The sequence below is a fragment of the Bombus affinis genome, chromosome 3, assembly GCF_024516045.1.
Source record: "Bombus affinis isolate iyBomAffi1 chromosome 3, iyBomAffi1.2, whole genome shotgun sequence".
NCBI lineage: Eukaryota > Metazoa > Arthropoda > Insecta > Hymenoptera > Apidae > Bombus > Bombus affinis.
This window is the reverse complement of record NC_066346.1, coordinates 5,442,370-5,464,899: the sequence shown is the minus strand read 5'-3', so window position 1 is coordinate 5,464,899 and position 22,530 is coordinate 5,442,370. Positions and strand designations below refer to the sequence as shown.

The 22,530-nt window shown below is 35.4% G+C and overlaps 2 protein-coding genes across 4 annotated transcripts; both read right to left on the bottom strand.

Moving 5' to 3' along the window:
* Nucleotides 1-495: 495 nt before the first annotated feature.
* On the bottom strand, nucleotides 496-18,958 carry LOC126913976 (ankyrin repeat and KH domain-containing protein 1). 2 transcript variants are annotated; one of them, XM_050717267.1, is made up of 28 exons: nucleotides 18,582-18,958; nucleotides 14,774-15,217; nucleotides 14,120-14,267; nucleotides 13,692-13,972; nucleotides 13,334-13,619; nucleotides 12,937-13,238; nucleotides 12,631-12,846; nucleotides 11,932-12,558; nucleotides 11,724-11,850; nucleotides 11,063-11,652; nucleotides 10,721-10,909; nucleotides 10,415-10,595; nucleotides 9,964-10,335; nucleotides 9,498-9,839; nucleotides 9,201-9,392; nucleotides 8,759-9,124; nucleotides 8,525-8,679; nucleotides 7,935-8,110; nucleotides 7,724-7,856; nucleotides 5,760-6,502; nucleotides 5,367-5,681; nucleotides 5,058-5,252; nucleotides 4,829-4,976; nucleotides 4,528-4,735; nucleotides 3,279-4,102; nucleotides 1,893-3,155; nucleotides 1,420-1,611; nucleotides 496-1,077 (listed from the first exon to the last, which is right to left on the bottom strand). In XM_050717267.1, exons 1-28 carry the CDS (start codon nucleotides 18,783-18,785, stop codon nucleotides 1,054-1,056), a joined length of 9,243 nt encoding a protein of 3,080 aa, XP_050573224.1. In that variant the 5' UTR covers nucleotides 18,786-18,958; the 3' UTR covers nucleotides 496-1,053. The 2 variants fall into 2 exon arrangements, with proteins under 2 accessions (XP_050573224.1, XP_050573225.1); XM_050717268.1 differs by lacking the exon at nucleotides 18,582-18,958 and adding an exon at nucleotides 16,164-17,839.
* Nucleotides 18,959-19,369: 411 nt separating this feature from the next.
* Nucleotides 19,370-22,441, bottom strand: LOC126914040 (phenylalanine--tRNA ligase beta subunit). 2 transcript variants are annotated; one of them, XM_050717478.1, is made up of 11 exons: nucleotides 22,250-22,441; nucleotides 22,066-22,121; nucleotides 21,786-21,937; nucleotides 21,496-21,565; nucleotides 21,116-21,382; nucleotides 20,857-21,036; nucleotides 20,399-20,779; nucleotides 20,236-20,316; nucleotides 20,069-20,161; nucleotides 19,711-19,990; nucleotides 19,370-19,581 (listed from the first exon to the last, which is right to left on the bottom strand). In XM_050717478.1, exons 1-11 carry the CDS (start codon nucleotides 22,305-22,307, stop codon nucleotides 19,430-19,432), a joined length of 1,770 nt encoding a protein of 589 aa, XP_050573435.1. In that variant the 5' UTR covers nucleotides 22,308-22,441; the 3' UTR covers nucleotides 19,370-19,429. The 2 variants fall into 2 exon arrangements, with proteins under 2 accessions (XP_050573435.1, XP_050573436.1); XM_050717479.1 differs by lacking the exons at nucleotides 20,069-20,161; nucleotides 20,236-20,316.
* Between the last annotated feature and the right edge of the window lie 89 nt (nucleotides 22,442-22,530).

Below are 22,530 nucleotides of genomic sequence, written 5' to 3'. Positions count from 1 at the left end.
ATAATTATAGTTGTATTTGAGGGAAAATAACAAGGAAGAGAAGATTGGATAAGAGAGAGAGAGAGAGAGAGAGAGAAACGATATAGCGATTTAGCGAAGAGTAGTGGTAGAGAATAAAAGTAATAGGAAAAAAAGAAGAGAAAAGTAAAGTTATACCATATAGTGCTTAGAAATTGGAAACAAGTTCCCTCGTGTTTTTGTTTCTTCTACTTCAGTTGTTTCCTTTGATTCCAAAATATATAATTACCCAACCAGAGATAAAAATAACTCGTTTTGATACGACAATAATAATGTTATTATTGTTATTAATATGTATCATTTAATTAACATAATATTATTCTGCTATCCCTGTGGCAAATCGAAGCCTTTATTTTCGCACGCATGTAGGACACTTGAAACGAAGCTTTTAATTCGATACACGAAATTCAAGGAACAGAAAAAGGATAGAAGGTTTTAATTCGAGATGTACTGCTACAAGTGAAGCGAAAGCTGATGTACTTATCGTATGCGCATTTGAATTTATTATGACGAATGTCTATCAAATATCGTAAAGTTTGAGTCTCGTAACTTGGACAAATTGATCCATCCGCGGTAACGATCAGCATAGGAAGAAGATTCGTAAACTGTCCTCAATATTTCATATGTTAAAAAATTGGTTACAGAATAATCCTGGAGTACAGAAGTAGCGTGGTCGAAGTACGATCAAAAATGAATTAGAAACAAGTAACAAACATCTTTTGTTCTGTTTCAATCTCACCTGACTATCTTTTCCTTTTTTCTTTCTAACATTTCCATATCGTATTTGATAATTGCTTGTATTGCATGATTATACTAGACAAATAGTAGTAAGTTGTAAGGATTTACCGCCTTATCACCTAACATGACAAATAATATCGAATCTGTGTCGCAATGGATACAATTAGGATAATAATGTAATTTAAGTATCTAAAAACAATACTTCGTATTCCAGTTACATCTATTTACTACTTCGAATTCCAGGTTTTACTTCATTTCATCCAGGTAAGAATTTCTCCCTCTTCCTGTTTTTTCTTTTTAATGAGTCCATTTATTCCATGCCTGAAATCAAATTATTTATTCAGGATGTATGTAAAAAGAAATAATAAGGAGTATGACATTAGAAGAAAAATGGAGGAGATTAGATTAGTACATGAAATTATTGCACAAACAAAATGTTCTAAATAACTTATGAATGAACAAAGAAATCAAACGAGAATGTAATAAAAATACAAGCTCCATATATATATAAGTACATTTGATTATCCACAATTTTTAAATATTCACGATGAGAATACACGCATAATCGTCGATAATTTTGGTTCGAAAGAATCTTAACTTTGTAATTTGAATTCTACTTCATCAGTTATGCTATAGCTCTTCGTAAAGTAACTTGTAACATACCGGATGTTGCTTGTCTTGTACAGTATCTGGTATTCCCCATGCTGGTGGATCCATTTTGTTTGCTTCATTCGGAGGAATTTCTGTCAATGTAGGCGTACCAAACTGTCCCGGCAATAAGGTTAATCCTGGCATTAGAGATAGAGTGGTCGCGCTTCCATTGGGAAATGGCTGCTGCTGAGTATCAACGTGACCCTGCATATAAATCAAATTGAAACTACTAAATCTAAAGTTATAGTTATATAGTTATATAGTTATATTATATATATATTTTAATATATAAGTGTTATATATTATAACACTTCCGAGAGATTTTTAGTAGCAAATTAGAGGGAGGTGTGATTTTAAGTGAATTAAAGTATACTCTGTGTACGTACACGATATTAGAATAGGAAGGAAGAAGGAAGAAAAAGATAGAAAGAAGCAAAAAGGAAAGAATGAAATAAAAGACCAGAAGCATGACATTGAGAAGTTACCTGAAACGAAGATTCCATCATGTGATGAAGTTCGGCATCAACGTTAGATATACGATTGTAAGTAGCGTTAGATCGGAACATTTGGTGTCTGTCTATGCCCGGAGCCAAACTCGCCCAAGATCCGACAAGCTTTTCATTGTTCAACATCCAATTAATGGAATCAGCATCACCACCGGGTCCCATTCCTGCCGTTGCATAATTTTTCCAAGCTCTTTCCGTACCGATGGGTCGTGGTACTTTACGATCCTCAATCTTAAGCTGATTCATTTCCTGAGCTACCTGTGCCGGCGAAGAAGGTGATATAGCCGGTGAACCGCCATTCTCAAGGCTTGTAATCAAATCAATGCTTCCAGGTTGTGCGGTTAAATTTGCCAAATGATTGGAGAAACCAATTTGGCCTATCATTGGATCTTGATGGGGCGGGTAATTATTGTGCGGTGGAGCAAACGGCCAACGAGTTTGCCCGTTAGTCGAGATTCCGGTATTGCCGGGAGTGGCTCGAGATGGTGCCTGATATTTTCCTAAAGGAAAATTTCCAAGCATTGCCAGGTTATTAGACTGGATCGCGGACGGAGGAGGCGGCGGTACAGTGGCGAACATGTTTGGATGCATTCCCGCCGCCGCCGAACCCGCGTTAAACATTGTCACTTGAGGCTTGCTATTCAAATGTAACGAGCTAGAAAAGTCAGGTGCTCTGGGGTTTAATCTGGACATACTGACTGTAGTGTTCACCGAAGCAGATGGCGCTATTGTTTGCGCGAAATTCTGCATATGCGGGTGGAAAGGTAAAAGCGGATGACCTTGCCCTTCATTTGGTACCATCTTTAATAAACTTGAATTAACGTTTGGATGCTCATAGCCAATGTTATTTCCTTTAAACAAACCAACGTCCAACGTCGGTTGTGATGTAGAGGCAATCACGTGTGGCTGATGGGTTGTCGCATTGCGAGTACCTGTCAATTCCCCTTGAAACACTGGTCTACTAAACTGAGCTCCCATAGCTGCTCCCATTTCTATATTTTGCTGAGGAATTACCGGCCGTGCTACAGCCAAACTACCTGGTGGTTTACTTGAAAGAGGATGTTCATTATAATTTCCAGACGACTGAAATTGCGGTGGTTGAATAGGATTATGACCAGTATTTGATGATACGCCTCCGCTTCCTATGCTAGTCGCGTTCGTATTAGTTGTATTATTTGATTTACTTGAAACAGGGGAGCACATAGCTGTCCCTCGATATCCAGGAGCTTTTGAAGCATCCACCTACACGAACAAAGGACAATATTGTTAAACTAACAATGTTCGCATTGTAGCAGTATCATGGATGCACAGGGTAGCCTAGAATAAGAAGTTACTGTCCGTTCTATCATTACTGCAAATACTAACCTGAGGGGGTATGCTGTCGATGAATTTAGACGAGGATGAACCCGAAATGTTAACGGACACTCCACCACCACCAGCTACAGTCGCGAAATTCATACCCTTCTGAGATTCATTTTCTCGACTACCCCACATGGATTGTTGTGTAACTTTCGTAAAAGTGTCATTGAATAGGGAATATTCGAGAGGTGTATTATTCGTCTGCTGTTGTTGTTGCTGCTGTTGTTGCTGCTGCTCTTGAATTGTCGATGCAATAGGTGGTGGACTACGTGCTTGCTGTTGCTGCTGTTGCAACTGTTGTTGACATTGCGATGATATCGGGGGTGACGGACTAACTCGCATCGAGGAGTTCGAACAAGTCGAAGTGACGGTACTTTCCGAGCAGTATGCAACCACAGTGCTTGTTGCCGGTGATACTGCCACGTTCGAGCCGGGAGAGTAAGTAGACTTTCCGGAATAATGGGAAACCATAGTTGGTGGAGCAGACAAAGTAGGCAGTGGTCGGCAGTGTTTTGGCGATGTATTGACTGCAGACTGTTGAGACGAACTCTGAGCCATTGCCGCAGCTGTAGCTGATACAACAGTCACCGAATTTGCTTGCAACGATTTTTGCTTGTTTACCGTAGTATGAGTAGACTGCATGACGGTAGTAGATGTATGCGTTGAGGCAGTGATTTCGGATAACTTCGCTGCAAACGTTTGAGTGGTACTTGTCGTTACAATTTTTGTTGCTCGTCCAGCAGTCATAATTGCACTCGTATATGACATTGTTGTCTTTGTGTTTGATGATGAAGCCATCTGGGCTGCCACAGCTTGAGCTCGTTTTTCAGCTATATACGCAAGCAGATACGTAGATATTGATTTAACGTTTATCAATTAAATGAACATTATTGTTTTGCTACGACGTTATATCGCTTTTCTGCATATATTTTGTATATATATGAATACATATACAATATATGCAGGGTTTATCTTGTAAAATTAACCACGACATTTCAGACATTTCCGACAATCTGCCAAAAAAATATTTTAAGTAAAAGTTGGTTAGTTAGACAAAAGTCTTGCTACACATTTGACTACTAATGAATAATAAATATATTGTGTTTAAGTTTTTATCCAACAAATTCTTTTTTAAATTTTTTTATTTAGCGAATTGAAAACTGACTAATTTTTGTTCAAAACATTTCTTTAACAAATTATTGAAAATGCCTGAAAAATGGTTAACCTTAGAGGAAACCCTGTAATTTGTTATTACCCGCAGCCACAAGTCTGGGTGCTGTTGCGCGTGGTAAAGGCGTTGGAAATGGTCCAGCGAGTTTAATGGTTGACGACGATCTAAGTGGAATTAACTGATTAACGGTAGAAACTCCGGATGTGTAACTAGATTTATTAATTTGCGTACTACTGGAACTAGACGTTAGACTTGGAGGTTTATTTACAGGACCCAACTTTGCTTTGCTCGACTAAAATTGAAATACATGGAAGAAATTAGGGAATGAATCAGCTGTAAATTATAAAATCTTTCCAGTCTTGTTGGTATAATAATTTGGTCTTACAGCTACAGTAGATACGGTTTTATCCCAAGAGGAAGTAGTAACAACTGTGAGTTTCGATTTTGGAAGCATTTGCAATATATCAACATCTGGATCTTTAATGAGAGCAGCTATTAATGTATGAGCCTGTTTTGTCGCATCAGACGATCCTCTGTAAATGAGGAAATATGTAATTATCACATATATGTTAATCGATCATTTTCAAGAGAAAATAAATAGTCAACCCTCATACTTAATAGTAATAATTCGTTCGCCCTGGCATTTGCTTTGTTTTTCAACTTCAATATGCGCTCCTGTTGCACCTCTAATAGCATTTATATTACTTCCGCCTCTTCCGATAACTCGACTAATAGCATTTGGTGGAACAGATACTTTCTTTGAACGGAATGGTGAATTCATAAATCTCCCAGAATCATCCGACTGTCCCCTATTTCCGAAGTTATATCAGATTTTTATTTAATAATTACACCACAATATAATAGCAATGACAATGATTATAGCAATAAAAATAATAACATCAGCAATAAATCGTGCTTCTTACTTTCGTACAACTTCTTTCCAGCCTTCTTCGCGTTTGCCTGCTTGCTTAGGACTGGTTGTGTTGTTTGACTTCGTAGAAGTATTCAATGAGTCGCTATCATACTGATTATTGTAAGTTTTCTTGCCTTTACCAGGCATGTATGTTTCATTGCCAGTTGCTTCAAAGTCTTCTCTATCAGCAGGATGCCTCGACGATTCAAATACCAGTTGACCTTTCAATTTACGTTCACCACAATTCACAGTCGAAGATCTAGAACTCATTGTGGCAGACGTTGCGGATACGGATACTGTATTAGAAACATTGGTCATAATTCTCCTGAAAAAGTAATATCATTTGAGAGGCTAAACTTAAAAAAATTCATCAATCACTCATATCGTTATTTTTCCAACTTACTTTTCGGTCGTATTATTTTGAGATTTTGTCGGTGTAATAGAATTTTGTGACAAAGTAGTGCCTTGTGTGACAACAGACTTTGGAGATCTTTGGGGAGACGTGTCTTTTTCATTGTTGTTTGGACTATTAGCTTTCTTTTTCTTTTTCTCCTTCTTTTTCTCTCTAGCTTTGACGTCATTACTACTACAGCTGCCTTGACTATTCGCATCGATTCCGCTATCGCCTTCCTCTCTGTAAGGATCTTCCGGACTCCTGTTAACCGGTGATGGCATACTGTCCATTCTTTCACAACTGTCTCCAGTTTCGTGTTCACTATCATCCGCTCTATCGCATTCCTCGTCTCCAGATTTCTTCCCATTTTCCTCTTTATCTTCATAATTTGTTTCATTTTTCTTATATTCTTCATGTAACTTTCGTTTCTCCTCTTTTTTCTCAAGTTTCTTCTTTTTCTTTCGTTCTCTCCTGCGAGCAGCCGCAGCTTTTTTCGACTCTTCCCTTGTCTTTTCCATATCAAGTTCTTCCAATAATATCGTTGCATTTTTATTTGCTTTTGCTGCTTGAGTTTCCTTTGCCGCACGTATAACTTTCACACATTCCTGACATTTTTCTAAGAGTTCCTTGTCACTGACAGTAGCTATATACCTCGTCATTTCTTGGTCACTTGGAAATTGAGTAACATGATTTACCATCCACTTAACAACTTTAATATGCCCTTTACGAAAAGCGGCCATCAAACAAGAAACCTGCAATTGAATAATACACACTCCCACGTATTAATATAGTTCGGCCAAAATAGATATAAAAACAGTGATCAAAGAACAAACATTCCAAAAAAATACACGGAACAAGAAACAAGTACAACTATCTTGTCTTCCTCCAACATCGGCTTCTGCTCATCAACACTTGTATCGACCATTCTATCAAGTTCAGGTATAACTAGGCAATCAAATAAACCCTGAAGACTGGGGTTGGAAATTAACAGACAATATTTTGGAACCGATTCAAACTATCCTCCCACCTGCTCCGGAAAAACTCCTAAATACTATTTTTTGCAATTGTAAAAAAGGTTGTAGTACTAAATGTGGCTGTAAAAGAGTAGAGTTGTCGTGTCCACCAGCGTGTACTAATTTCCAAAACCAGTCTTGCTCGAATGTTCAATCGAATTCTATAGACGAAGATTCGTGTGATATCGATGAAAAGATAGCTGATTCATCTTCAGTTGAACAATTTATGGACATCCAGCAAGAAAATGAGGAAGAAGAAGAAATCGAAGAAGACATGACTGTTGAAGTCGAATCTGAAGAGTATGAATCGGATTAAAATATTAACATAAATTAGAACTACAGTTTAAAATAATCACCTATATCACAATATCAATATCATCATGCAGTAAATACAGTATTTTTCCATAAAACTCCGTCATAACAGATCGTGGAAAAAAAAGCGCCAAGTACACTACCACATAGGTGGTGTGGAAATGTGTGCATAGCATGTAGAAAGTAACTCCAACTTTTAGAATGGCGATATCTTAGGAATGGCGATTCTTAGGGAAAAAAGTATGAGGAACATTTTTGTAGATAATTTTATGATCTACAATTTTTATCTAAGCTATATTTTCGATAAAACTTATCGTTTTCAAGAAAAATTCAAAAATTCCGAAAATTTTAACTTTGACCTTGAGTAACTTTTTTAGCCTGTATGGAATCAATAGAGATTTTTGGCACTTTATTTCTACAGGTGTACCCAAGATATCTACCAAAATTTAGCTCCGTTGGAATTTCTGTTCTTTGAAATGTCTATTTTGACCAGACTAATATTTATACATATAATGTGTACATATAACATGTAATATATACAAACAAGTTAAAAAAGAAAGAAAAGAGGACAAATCAGAATGTACATAGTATGATTAAAAAAATTTAATTCGATTTTGTGGTACATCTAACTTTTAACTTTTCACATACCTTTCGATTGTCTTGCGAATCAATATCTGCTCCAGCATGATATAATAAATCAACAACATTCAAATGCCCTCCATTTGCCGCTAACCATAATGGACTATTTCCTTTTTTGTTCTTCACCTCTACTTGCGTTCCTCTGCGAAATTCATGTTATAAGACAGTTAGATTAAGTTAGAAAACAGAATTTTCATAAAATAAGATAACAAAATATTACCTTGACAATAATAATTCTACAAAACGGCAGTGTCCTTTGTCAGCAGCGATGGTGAGGGCAGTGTCACGAGATGATGGAACGGGAGTAGCATTAACATCTGCTCCCTTAGTAAGTAAAACACGTCCAACTTCTACATATCCTCCACTAGCCGCTTCCATTAAAGGTGTTAAGCCGGTCTGAACAAAATTTTATAAGATTCATATTTCACAAGATTCCTATGGCATTATACGTATATGCTCAACACATTATTTCAAAGCTATATATTATCAATTCGAAATTCAAGCATTATAGAAAACAAAAGATCAATGATCTTCAAACTGTTACAATTAACTAAATTTAAATAAACTTTGAAAGCAAAAAACAAAACTAAAATTGTACAAAATGGCAAATGACAATAGTTGATCAAATTTTTTTATACTTTGTACCATATTTGTACCAAAATTTACATATTTCAATATATATATTTTCGTCATAGATATTTCATACATCGATAGTATTAAACAAATAATTAGAAATATATAAGAAAGAGAGAGGGGAAACAAATTAAAATACACACATACACATACGTACACATACACATTTGTTTATACCTTAGCTCGATGTTCTACGTTAGCTTTTCGATCGAGAAGAAGACTAACGACCTCGTGTCTTCCTTGAAAACACGCCAACGTTAGAGCCGTATTACGATTAGTCTCTATTTGAGCATTTATATCACTGCCCATGTCTAATAATAGCTTGACCGCAGCTATAAATGATTATAAACATTTTTACAATACAAGATTTTATATTATTACAATAGTAACTTCGCTTTATAATGAACGTACCAACATGACCATTCATGGCTGCAAGCATGAGTGGAGAAATACCTAATTTTGACCCAGTCCGGGAATTAATTTCAGCACCATGACTAAGAAGAAGCTTTATTATATTAACGTATCCACCAGATGCTGCAAGGCTCAAAGGTGTGTAATCAGAAACATTACGGTGTTCCTTATTAGCACCCCGATTAAGGAGAAGCTCTACCACTTCGTATCTACCACCGCTGCAGGCAAGAGACAAAGGTGTATCCTTGGTGCGCTCAGATTGAGCTTCTATATCAGCTCCATGATTCAAAAGAATTTCTACCACTTTTTGATGACCTGCTGTTGCTGCCAATATAAGTGGAGTAAATCCCTTTTTATCTCTATGTTCTGTAAGAAATTAAAAAATTTGTAAATATTTAGTATATTTAGTATAATACTTTGATGTCGCGCTTATGATCTATACCTATGTCTGCACCGCGACTTAACAAAAGTTCAACGAGTTCTTCATGACCACCAGCACATGCCAATGTCAAAGCTGTATCATGATTACTGTCAGTTTCGGAATCCACGTCCATACAAGAAAATGATGCAGGTGGTACTTGACTAGTAGTATAACCACCAACTGTTGGAACACCTGTTGTGTACTGACCAGCAACTAAGTAATAAAATTTAATTAAAAATTGGGTACAATTCTCTTGAACATTTGCATGATTAAAAAATTACATATTTTCTGCTTATACTAATAAGAAAAGTTTTGTACCTGTTGTTGGGTCCAATTGATAATTCTGACTGGGAAAATTAGGAGTTTGCTGTTGGGTATTGGCAGTTTGTTGTTGTTGTTGTTGACATGATGGTTGTTGTGACAAAAGTGGATATCGTCCCTTTTTTCCTTTACCGGTTGTTGGAGCTGTGTAAACTTGTTTTTTATCTGAAGCAACAATGGTTGCAGCAGTTGTTGTTGCTGGCGCTTGGGTCTGAGTAGCCACTTGAACCTGATTAGTACTACAGGTTGTTGATTGAGCATAACCATTTGTTTGATGGGATATACTATCTATTATTCCTGTTGCTTCGCTTACAGTTGGCAAAGCTTGTGTTGGAAATGCTGATCAGAAACAAATATATGATCACATTAAGGATTAATATGTGGTCACAAGTGTTTTGAATATAATGCATAAGATAGAAAGCAAAGGTGAAAGCATTTTGTTAATCATATATATAAAACTTACTTATCTGGGACGATTGCAGTAACAATTGTGGCTGAAAATGGGCTCGAAAACCATCCAAATATCCGTCTTTAAATGCTTGACTCTGTAGGGTTTGTGGACCAGTTAACTGCAAACCTGCTGATATATCAGCTTGTATTTGAACACCAGCACTAGTTACTTGAAGCGAAGGTAAAGTTGGTAACACAGGATTAGTAAAATACTCTTGAGAAGTATAAGGACTGGTTGTTTGTTGAACTATTTGCGAGGTTTGCAAATGTTGCTGCTGCTGCTGCTGCTGTTGTTGCTGCTGTTGTTGTTGTTGCTGTTGAGAATCCTTACCATTTGTCACTTCTAATCTTTTCAATTCAAGTTTTTCTTGATCTTCCGTTGCTACTTAATCGGAACATAATATATCATCAAATAGCTATGAACAATTGAAGAAAAAAAAAGCATTCTTTATTTAAATATTTACCATCAACAGTATCGTCAAAACTAATAGATCGAAAAATTTCAAAAGCATCATCCAAAGGAATATGAGTTCCATCTTCTAATTTTATAACACTTTCACTTGTACAAAGAGCCTTTGCTTTTTGAGCCGCAGCAACAAAGGGACAAGCTCCATCTCGATGTAATCTTGCTAAGTCAGGATCTGCCTGCTCCGTTAGATTTTGTTGAGTTGTTTGCTGCACGTAATTTTTATATATATATGCATACATACACAGGCGTATGTGAGCACATACGCACACACATCCTTGTGTAAGACATAAGTCATAATTACCTGATCATGAAGATGATGGGTGTGCGTTGGATGAAGATGTGACATTAATTGAGTGGGCATAAGTATGTTATTTCCATTAGCAGTTACTACTCCAGTTTGTTGCTGTGATTGTGATTGCTGTTGTTGATGTTGTTGTTGCTGCTGCTGCTGCTGCTGAGCTTGTTGTTGTGGTTGTTGTTGTTGCTGTACCTAACCAGGTATAATATGTACTTTGATATATAACATGCCAACATGTTGGAAGGAAAGAAGGATAAGAGAAAAAAAGATGAGAAAACGAAAGAAAAATAAACTGACAATAAATAAAGAAAGAAGAAACAAAGTTAAAAGTATTAAAGAACAAACCTGCACTTGATCCAATTGTAACTGCAATTGTTGGTTCAGTTGTTGCAGCTGGTGTACCTGTTGGACTTGATAAGTATGTTGTCGTTGTTTTTGCTGGTATTGCTGTTGAAGACCAGCCATCAAGTTAGCTTGTTGTTGTTGTTGCTGTTGCTGCAACTTTCCGGCCATTACACTGGACGAAGCTTTCCGAATATTTTTACCTTCTTTTTTAGAGACAGGTTTCGCTTTTGGGCGATCGCTTATAGCAGTATTCTGGCTAACATCACTACTCGCGGTAATGGGTTGGGAAACTGCCATAACGGTGGGAGGAGTGGATATACTTGGAGGACTTGGCGTAGTTGTTGAAGATGTATTTGAAGTAGCCAATGGAACGGACGATGTAACAGGTATCGTCGCTAGAGAAAGAGGAGGAGATGTAGGGAAAGCGTTTGTAGTGGGAAAAGTTTCCGATATGGTTGGAGCTAAGGATAACTGAGCTTCTTGTGCAATTCGTTTTCCTCTAAGAAATGCATTATACAATGACATTGCTTGGCTGGTGCCTTGATGACTTAATGAATTTCCGGACATGCCACTTGTACTGCAAACTAAACCTTTCGACCGAAAATACATCGATCGTTATTAGAAGTGTTTCGAGCACAACAAAAGGAATTCGACCACATACCTGATGATAATGTATCTGGATCACTAGAATCTTCTTGCTGCTGTTGCTGTTGTTGAGTTACAACAGGATTCTTTGCACTACAGAACCAATGTCCTGGACCTTTAATTTGAAGTTCTCTCTCTACCCTCTAAAAACATTTATAAGACATGAAATACACTGAGAATATCAAAGAAAAATCTTATGCTTAAATTAATAAATGAATATTTACTTGTAATTCTTCAAAAATTTGTTGCTTATGTAGGATCTGCTCTTGTCGAGTATTCTTTCGGCTATCCGTAACGTTTAACCCTGGTGTTGGCGCTGGAGCAGGGCTGAGGCTGATGTTAGGTTCTGAAAGATTGGTAAATCCTCCACTACCTTTATCCAGAATATTGGTATCATCTTTAGTGGTTACAATTGATTCTCCTGCGGGCTGAGAACGAACTTGTTGCGCCTCAGCGGAAGTAAGACTTGTGTCTGGCATCATCGTTACGGATCGGTTTTTTCTTAGTAACGATTTTTGTGTATTGTGTTTAGGTTGAAGATTTTGGGATTGTGGTTGATCCGCAGCATGTTGCTGCTGTTGTTGGTGTGACTGTGGCTGCGTAGATGCATGTTGTTGATGGGGCACATGCTGCTGATGTGTAATATGTTGCTGTTGTTGTTGATGTGATTGTTGTTGCTGTTGCTGCTGCTGCTGCTGTTGCTGCTGCTGTTGTTGTTGTGGGAGCAACATAGGTGTAGGTGTTGCATTATGCGGTGTACTCATCATAATACTGTGAGGGTAATCCAATAAAAGTTGAACTACGCTAGTATGCCCACCCTTTGCAGCTTCTATCAACATCGTAGAATTATCCTATAACAAAATTTTAATTTTTTATGTTGCTGTTATAAAATAACTCGTCAACCATTATTACACGCCACATACCTTCAGTTTATGAAACGGATTAGCAGACTGAGCAAGTAAAAGTTCTACAACTGCAAGATGTCCACCAGCGCAAGCTAGTGAGAGGGGAGTATGATCGTTATTCGTTGTTTGCCTATTAACGTCTGCACGTTTCGTTATAAGAAACTGAACTGTACAGAGATGGCCGGCTCTACACGCCTTCATCAACGGTGTTCTTCCTCCCTCTGATTCATGCTCCTATAATATATACAAATTAAATGCTGAAAAATATAAAATAACTGTTCTGTATATATTCTTTAAAATAATTTTGATTTAAAAAGAAAATACCAGATCAGCACCAAACTGAAGTAAGAGATCCGCAACATCGGTATGACCATTTTCACAAGCATACGTTAATGCAGTATCTCCTGTTTGAGTTTGAGCGTGGACATCTGCCGCAGATTCAAGTAAGTAACGAACGAGTTCTAAATGACCTTCCTGTGCAGCTTCCATTAGAGGAGTAGAGGCACCTAATTCAATATCAGCTCCTGCTTTAATTAGAAAATCAGCAACTTCTAGAAAGCCACCGCAACAGGCTAAAGTAAGTGCTGTTTCTTGTGTTTCTTCGGTTTGAGCATTGATGTTCGCCCCTATATATATCAAGATATATAAATTTTACTTTCCTGGGGAAATTTCTTAAATAATTATATCTCGATTGATGCAATGAACGAGAGTTGTGATGTACCTTGACTCAAAAGTAAAGCAACCATTTCTTCGTGACCTTCACGTGCTGCTTCCATTAATGGGGTGTAACCTTCATCATTTACTTCTTCGATATTAGCTCCTCGTTCAATCAGGAGCATAGCCAGATCAACGTGACCTCCACAAGCAGCCAAAGTTAATGGAGATTCAAAACTGTCTGTTGGCATATTCACCTGGGCACCCGAATCTAAAAGTAAACGAGCTACTTCTACATGACCATCCATCGATGCTTCCATAAGGGCAGTGTGCATTTCATCAGTTTTGTGCTCCTATAAGATAAAATGATTCAGTTTGAAATATACAATTCCATAAAGCAAACAACTACAGTGATCAACAGGTACCTGATCTGCGCCAGCTTCTAATAAGAAGCGAACCATTTCCAAATGACCTTTGTAACAGGCTAGTGTTAGCGCGGATTCTTTAAATTCATTGGAATGAGTATTAATTCCAGCGCCATGTTCTAGCAAGATCTTAGCTACTGGAACATGTCCAGCACTAGCTGCTTCCATTAAAGGTGTATGACCGTTTTCATTATGATCTTCAACATTGGCACCTGCTTCTAATAATACTCGCACTACCTCTTCGTGACCACCCGCACAGCCATACATAAGAGGTGTATTACCTAAAAATATAGAGCCTGATTTATCTATTGCTATACATAAATGTATAAAGATTTCTTTTAAAACTTTATAAACTGTAGACTATAGACTTTACAAATTATACCAGAGATATAAATCATAAATATGAATATTACAACTACATTCCATACCTGAAGTAGATTGAGCATTAACATCAGCTCCATGCGCAATAAGCAAGCTTACAACATCTACATGCCCTGCACTGGCAGCTTCCATTAAAGGGGTACAATCCCCCTTTATGCCACGATCCTCCACGTTTGCACTCATTGCCAAAAGTACCTGCTCATAAAAAGATTAATCAAATAAAACAAAATAACTGGAACAAATACATTTATTGCAACTCAAACACAATACAATTAAAAACATTACATATTTCAATTTATTTTTATACAATAGGAAATTATAAAAAGCTGTCTACAAATAGGCTGAACGATATTATTGTTTGTTTTATTTATTTTTAATATTTCTCCTTAAATGATATATTGAATTAATCTTTAATATTCATCTGCATATGCTTAGAAGAAAAAGACAAAACATAAAGATTATATTTAATATTAGAAATAATGACAATATTGTATCTGCATGTGTATATACAAATACATGTATACAGAAATTATACATAAAATCTTTCAAAAAAAGCTGTTTCTCTCTTTTTCTCTCACTCATACACGTTTGCACGCACATTCCTTCTCTCTGTCTTTTACATGCGTGCGAGATCGCACTAGCACACAGATACAAAATGAGCACTTATAACATAAATGAATGATCATATACAAAATTCAAACCTGAGCAAGTTCGTAATATCCAGCTGAACAGGCGAGAGAGAGCAAACTCTCTCCCTCCTCTGTAGTCTCGTGAACACTGCGTCCTTCTGTTAATAATTTTCTAACAGTACCTACGTCTCCGTCAGTACAAGCCTCTACAAGAGAGCGCTTTTCGTTTTGTGTGCGTGGATTATCGCTGCGCATACGAGTCAATGCAGCTGCTGCTTCATCTAATGCACAAGAAACACTAGATGTTATGCGACGGAGCACTTCGTGATCAGGCAAGTGCTTCCCATCGCCTGATGACAACTTGCCAATACCAGCTACTTCCAGCAACGATTCTAATCGAGCCTGAGTTTCAGGATCCACAGATCTCTCTGGATCTTCCGAGGTTAACAGAAGCTTGGACGATTCTAAATGATGACCTTCGTCTAATTCAACCTGATCAATTGCAAAACACTCCACCTGTAAGTAATAAGATAAAATTTTTTCCAACAAAATCAATATACAAAAACAATTTAATCCTAGCAATTAAGATATAAAAGTAGCGTAGTAAATTTTCATTTGACATAAACATATTAAAAACTATGATGTATTAATAAATAGATAATAAATATGGAACTATATTCCAGTAAGGGTACTGCTTGCTTCTACTTAGGAAATTCTAGTAGAATACTATAGGTAATTATAATAACACAATTTCTTTTTATCACTATTATAAATACATATTATGTTTATTTTATATGTTTAGTTCATAATAAATTAACTACATAAAAAAACTATTAATTACTAGGTTTGATTCAGTACTTTTATCAGGAAAGACACAAAATGATTATAGAAATTAATCTAAAGATTGCCGAGTCATATTTCCCTAATATATCCGTTTCATTCAAGTTTTATAATTGTGGCTTAAAATAAATTTGAAAGATTTTAAATTAGGTAAACCTTGGTTTGATATTTTATCAATGTAAAAAATTAACAAGTTTATATGTGGAATATATATGATACAATTTTGCTGAGATGCAAGAACAATGGTAATTGAGGTTATTGTATAACAGAAAATCCCCTCCACTTGATGGAAATGAAAAAAAGAAATAAAGAAGAGGAAGAAAGGATGGAAGGAAAAAAGGATAAAAATAGAGAAGAAATTGTATAGAAATATAGGAAAAAGATTCAAGTAAATTAGATGAAATGGATGAATTGTTGAGAAAGTGTTGGTCAAAGATGGAGGAAAAATGAATAGAAAAGAATAGAGTAAAAGCCAGGTAATAGTAGAAATGATATAAACAAAAAAAGCAATATCGTTGCAATATGCAGAAAATTTTAGGTGAAATCAAATTGCTTTCAACCAAAAGTTTTGCCTGTAAAAAGAAAAGGATAATTTGTAGACGATCTAAATTATAGTACGTACATCTCGCGTAGAGGTCATATCCTCTTGCGGGACGAGTGGAAACCAATGAGACATAAACGCAAATCAGAATGTAGGTGAAAATATTTTATCTTTTGTATATGATTAAAACGGCTTGCCAGTGAATACAGAGACATAAGAACAATGTGCAGCCATTCCAAGAAGGAGGAAACTGACACTTCCTTGGTATACTCTTCGCGTGCGTAGTGAACGCGTCCCGTTTGTTTTATCGAAACCAAAGTAAAGAGAAAACGACGATACGAGTCGCGTATTCACTGATCTTGTAAGCACGCGTCGTACTAGCCAATATAATTGTTCGTCAAAAAAAATGGTGAAAAAAAAGAACTCCGTTTAAGAACCGCTGTTGGTAGAATATAGAATAATATGGTGGCTCTGCTCTCTAGAATTTCCACGCCACGAACACGAGCGACACAGGGCAGAACCGATGAGTAGCCGGCAAGAATAGAGGTAAGGATAGAGCCGAAATCTCGTTGACAGTATAACAGAAACAGTTAAGTGTTACGATAAGGTAAAAAATACGCCTATGGACGTATAGAGAAGGTAAAGAGACGGCCACAAGCAGACAAACAGGCTCACGAACTCGCACGAATACGCGAGAAACGCGGCCGAAGAGAACTCCGCTGGGTGGCGCACAACGTAGTGCAAGCGGACGTAAAATAGCTACACACATACACTTATCTATGTAGGAACAGGCACATGCGAGAGCTCGCGCGGCCCAACGTAACTACATGCAAGATTACTAGTTCAATGAAAACTCTACCTCCATATACCCCTCTGCACAATACATATTCAGACTAGTAGTCTACATGCATAAATATCTACTTGCATAAATGTATAAACATATACATGGACGTACACGTGCGTGCGCACGCGCTTGATTATGCAGTGCAGTTAACCGGACTGCTTTATTTATCATTTACACATATACCTTTGCAAAGTGCCTTCATCAGATTATACGAATAAAATAAATGTACACATTTTTCAATCGTTTATACCCTAGATTATAATGTAGTTCATGTATAATGTACAACTTTGTCTAATGTCGAAATCGTTTGATCGGTCTAATACTTAATAAATATCTAGAAACGATTTATAAAAGATAAAGATCAATAAGGTGGACTACAATCTAAAACGATGGCAAGTATATTTCTGATAAGATCACAAACAAGTAAAATTATTTTCCATATTACAATACACCATGACGTTTTATTAGCTATCATAACGCATATATTTTGATTATATAACATCTCTGCGTAAATTCCCATCTTGTTCTCTTTTTCCCTTTCTTCCTTTCTTCCTTTTGTCGAAAAATTTGTGGAGATTGTTTCGTAGTATTTATTAGTTTAGCGATTCTCGTACCAACGTCTCATGCTCGGATCAAATTTAAGATTTCCAGAAAAAATCAAATGTCATCATTTCTTATTGCTTTTTCAATTTTATAAAATACCCACCGATGTTTAGTTACCTATACGGTTGTACTAAATAAACTGTAAGACACCAAGCGATACAATATGATGCGATATGATGCGATACGATACGATATGATATGATACGATATGATACGATATGATACGATACGATACAATAAGATACAATACGATACGATACAAAAGTTTTATGCTGTTTTTCATATGACGATATAGGTTATAATTCTATTAATTTCGTTATTTCTCTTCTCGAATAGGTAGTTTCTTCTTTAAATATTATTGATTATTGAGTATAAATAGAAAAACATGAAAATACAAAATCAAGTATAAGTACTGACGCTAAAAGAAATATGCATGTTGATCGATGGTTCTTTGATGCAACTAATTTTCGAACGCTTATATCATAAAAGGTAGATTATATTAAATGGATTTGCAATAAAATTCAGAAATATCAAACAAGATTAGCAACGATTCAAATAAATTTCATGAAAAGCTGACGTGTGCGTAAGCATACATACACGTATATATACCTATGACGTATACATATAGATAGGTATAGAAATATATAGTATAGAGGAAAAGAGAACAAGGAAGAGTAAGGATAAGGATAAAGGTAAGGATAAGGATAAGGATGAGGGTAAGAGCAAGGATAAGGACAAGGATAAGGAAAGAATAAGGATAAAGGTAAGAATAAGAGCAAAAGCAATAGCAAGAACAAGAGCAAGAGTAAGAGCAACAACAAGAGCGAAAGCAAAAGCAAAAGCAGGAGCAAGAGCAAAAGCAAGTATGTAAGAAAGGAGAACAGGAGGAAAGAAGACGGAGGAGGAGGGTGTGGAGGGGATGGTAACTGGATGGACGACAGAAGCGACAGACGAATTCGTGCGTGTGCGTGCATACGTACATGCGTGCGTTCAACCTCTGATTGTAGGAATATCTTATTCACGATGTGGCATGTTTTTTTGACTCGGTTTACCTCTGAAACACTGTCCTCTTCGCTCTCCGACGAGTCTGCCATAAAGCGCGGCTGCAATTCGGAGAAGGTTTCCGTCTCTGACTTGGTAGGGCTGGAATTCGAAGACTGGGGAGTCGACGACGTCTTTCCAATGTCGTGGTGAACGCTTGCTGATTTCTCGTGCTTCTGACTATCCGAGGTTGTTCCTTGTGCTACATTCTGCATCTTTACCTTCCAGATGAATCATATGATACTAAGGTATCGTTCCCGTGTCGCAAAACACACACAGAACACTTGCTTTTCGATAATAATCTTGAGCACGATCGCCGTCATTCACGTAAGCTAACACCCGCCATTTCTACTATGGCCGACACCGAGTCTCCCGGATGCCTCTTCGACCATCTATATCATTGCATACGATTCGATATGCCATCTCTCGTTTTCCATGGCGGGTAATTTCGATTTCTTCTTTCGCAATATTCTTATATTCTCCTTTATCTTTTTTCAAATCCTCATACTTATTACCATTATGTTCATCATATATGTATATGCTAATATTTTAAATAAAAACTGTAAACAAACTATAGCAATTATAATACAAATTAAAAAAAGAAAATGTAAATTTTTAAATCGTTTCTTTCCTTTCTCCCTCCAATATATTCGATTTTAAAGGAGGAAAAGATTAATGACTTAATTAAAATTAATCTCATCTGTTCAACACAAATCAGTATTCCTGTATGATATTTAACACTTATATTTGCTGCATCATTTATATTTTTTAATTAGCTTTTTGCTTAATAATAAAATAATTATAGGAAAAATGTATAATTTATTCCAACATATTATCAATAATAAGTTTTATAATTGTCTTATAAAAAGCATTCGATATCAATTTCTAATATAGAGCAAGGTGTATTTAATTCAAATCTTGAAATTACATCTGGATGTAGAACTCCCATCTTTCCAATCACTTTATCATAACATAATATTTCCGCACAACGATGAGGGAAGAAAGTGGGATCTGAAAAAAATTATATGGACTTAGGATAATAGATAATATGATACCTTGTTAGAAAAGAATATTCCTAAATAAATTGCGTTCTCTTATACGTATAATTTGATACATGGAAATTTTCATATAATGCTTTACCATCGACAGCACGAAGATAATATCCATTTGCATTCTTACTGCCACTCCATGGCACTTCTAATATTTGCAATATTCTATCCAATAAACCATGAATTACTTCAAAACCGTCAGATTTATTGCAATATACCGCGCATAAATGTCGATTATTACGTGCACCAACTTCCACATCGTTATCTTTTAATATAATGTCGGAAACTTCAAATAATTTATGAGGAAGTGGCATCTTCTTATTTGCAGCTAACGTTTTCAATAATCCTGGTATCAGAGTGGTACGGGCAACCTGTAACATTGTCATGTTGTTAATTTTATATTTTAAACCAAACTGAACCTACGGCCTTGATAAACTCTTTGTACATGCCTGAAATTCTAATGTTTTTGGATTTAACACATGGACAACTGGTATGTTTGATAATTCGTGACCTAATTTATCCGCTACATCTTCACGAGAACACTGTAAGGAAAAACTTTTCAACTACAACTGATTTGTACAATTTGTATAACTGTGTGCTCAAAAATTTTGCATACCAATGAAAATGTCAATGCTTCTGTGAATCCAGCACAAGCCAATTCTATCCGTAATTGATCGGATAATTTATTCAATGGAAACTAAATTTAAAACATGAATAGGAAATATTTTATCTAAAACTTAACCAGCTTAAAAATTGGCGATTGTAACATTTATTAGTACCTCATCCGCAGTGGTAGATAAACGCGGTATAGTTTTCTCAATTTTATTATATCCATACGCTATAGCAATATCTTCATAAATATCACATGCATGTATCACATCGTGTCTTGTAGGAGGCACTTCGATGTTTAATATATTATCATCTTTAACAGATGTTTTCAAAGACATTCTAGAAAGCAAATTAGCCAATTCCTCCGCAGTTTGTTTTATACCAATGTATTTTATTGCTTTTTCACAATTCATTTCCTCAATTCGATATTTCAAGTCTGGATAATGAAATACTTGTTCATCAGGATACACAATTTCCACCATTTCTACTGAATATTTTATTTTACAGTATTGACTAAAAGCACAAACTATAGTATCCAGTACTACCTTTGCCTACAAAATTTTTCAAAAGTTTGCTATTAGTTGATTTATCTCTTACAAATATAAAGAAAATAATAGTTTTTATATACCTTTGTTAAATCTGTCGCAGTACATTCAATTAATATATTTTTAGTATTGAGTGTAATTTTTGAGTGATCCCCATTGATAATAGGTGGCAGTGATAAAATGATTCCATTACTGTCTTCTACTACTGGATAAACTGGACTGTCCTTTATAATATGCAGATATTGCTTTAATTGCGCATGGTTCTAAAATAAAACTTAATATAAAATTCTCTTTAAAATAAAGTCCATGTTAAGTAGGCATTCAAATTGTAAAAACACCCACTTCGTATAAATTCATAATTCCTTCTGCTGTATATTCCATCTCTTGATTAAGTGGCTTAAAACAAATGTCAGTTGGTGGCCTTGCATCATATAAAAATGGGCCTCTGACAGTGTCTAGATCATGGGTTCCAATCGATACTAAAGTTCTTTTCCTACCTATATTTTGATGCAATTTTTCTTGAAGATCGATGAAGCTGTTATAAGAATCTTTAGAAAATGTAACATCACGTAAAACTGCTGCAACAATATGTCCTCTAACTTTCATGCACTAGAATATAATATAAAAAAACAGTTTTATTAAAAGTTCAACTTTTCAATTGAATTACCTTCGTTAATTTTTAATTAAAAAAACATTGATAATAATAAAAATCATATATATACCTGCTTTGTCATTATAATCTTTTGTGTGTTTGTACTTGGAAATATCTTTGTATATTGTGGTATATCCATTCTATATTTAAAAAAGTTTTCTAATTGTATTAGTCTATATTATATGTTTAATTTATTATTGCAGTTATTGCTAATATATAATACGTTCTGTTATTATATACTATTGAACTAATAATGAACTAATGGAACTATTAAAATAATAGTATGATTTCAATAAGACTGTGGTTTGAAAAATAATAGAAAAATTAAAAAATTATATAATAAACATATATTGTACATACTGCTTTTGAAATATAAGAAGTCCAAGAGCTAAACCTTCTAAGCATAATAGATCGTATCTATTTGCAGGTATATCAATTTTATATACAACTTCTTCACATACTTCTTCACTATGATTTAAATCTTGCTCCTTTGTCATTTGTTTCTCTGTTGTCTAAAAATCAAAATTTAACTAGTTCTAGGATTATTTCGATGTAATACTACATATGAAAATATATAGAAATTCATTTCTTATATGCGTTAATACATTTGATAGTATCCAATAATATATAAACTGCATACCACTTCGTCCAATTCTAATCCAAACTCAAAACATAAGTTTTGAAATTCGGCATCCGCTAAAATCGTATTATAGATTAATTTACTTATAAATATTATATTGGTAAATATTTAGTTAGGATAATTATAAACGTAAAATAAGTTCATACAATTTACAATGTTCATTATTTGAATATTTGTAACTTACAATATGTTTTACCAAGAGTTTTAAACAGCAAGTCACGTTTAATATTAATAGTCGGCATTTTTATATAATACAAATTCTCAACATGCAATAGCCGATTATTGATTCGAAAATGGTTAGAATTGCGTTGATATTGATATATCTCGGAAAAGAATTTAAGGTTAGAACCAATTTATGTTAACAGAAAGGGAATTTCCTTACTGATGTTATTAATTCTAAGTAGGGATAGGGAGCAGCATTGTAGATATTATAAGTTAAGGTTAGGTATATCTGTCATACCTATC

Excerpts from the sequence above, each read along its gene's own strand:
- LOC126913976 (XM_050717267.1), bottom strand. The coding sequence starts at position 18,785 with ATGCAGAATGTAGCACAAGGAACAACCTCGGATAGTCAGAAGCACGAG. Across the intron at positions 14,268-14,773 it reads GATATTACGAACTTGCTCAG|GTACTTTTGGCAATGAGTGC; the intron begins GTTTGAATTTTG and ends TTTTATGAGCAG. Across the intron at positions 6,503-7,723 it reads ATTCGCAAGACAATCGAAAG|GTTTCTTGTTTGATGGCCGC; the intron begins GTATGTGAAAAG and ends ATTCAATTGCAG.
- LOC126914040 (XM_050717478.1), bottom strand. The coding sequence starts at position 22,307 with ATGCCGACTATTAATATTAAACGTGACTTGCTGTTTAAAACTCTTGGT. Across the intron at positions 21,566-21,785 it reads CTTCTTATATTTCAAAAGCA|AATGGATATACCACAATATA; the intron begins GTATGTACAATA and ends TTTTAAATATAG. Across the intron at positions 21,037-21,115 it reads GAATTATGAATTTATACGAA|AACCATGCGCAATTAAAGCA; the intron begins GTGGGTGTTTTT and ends GTTTTATTTTAG.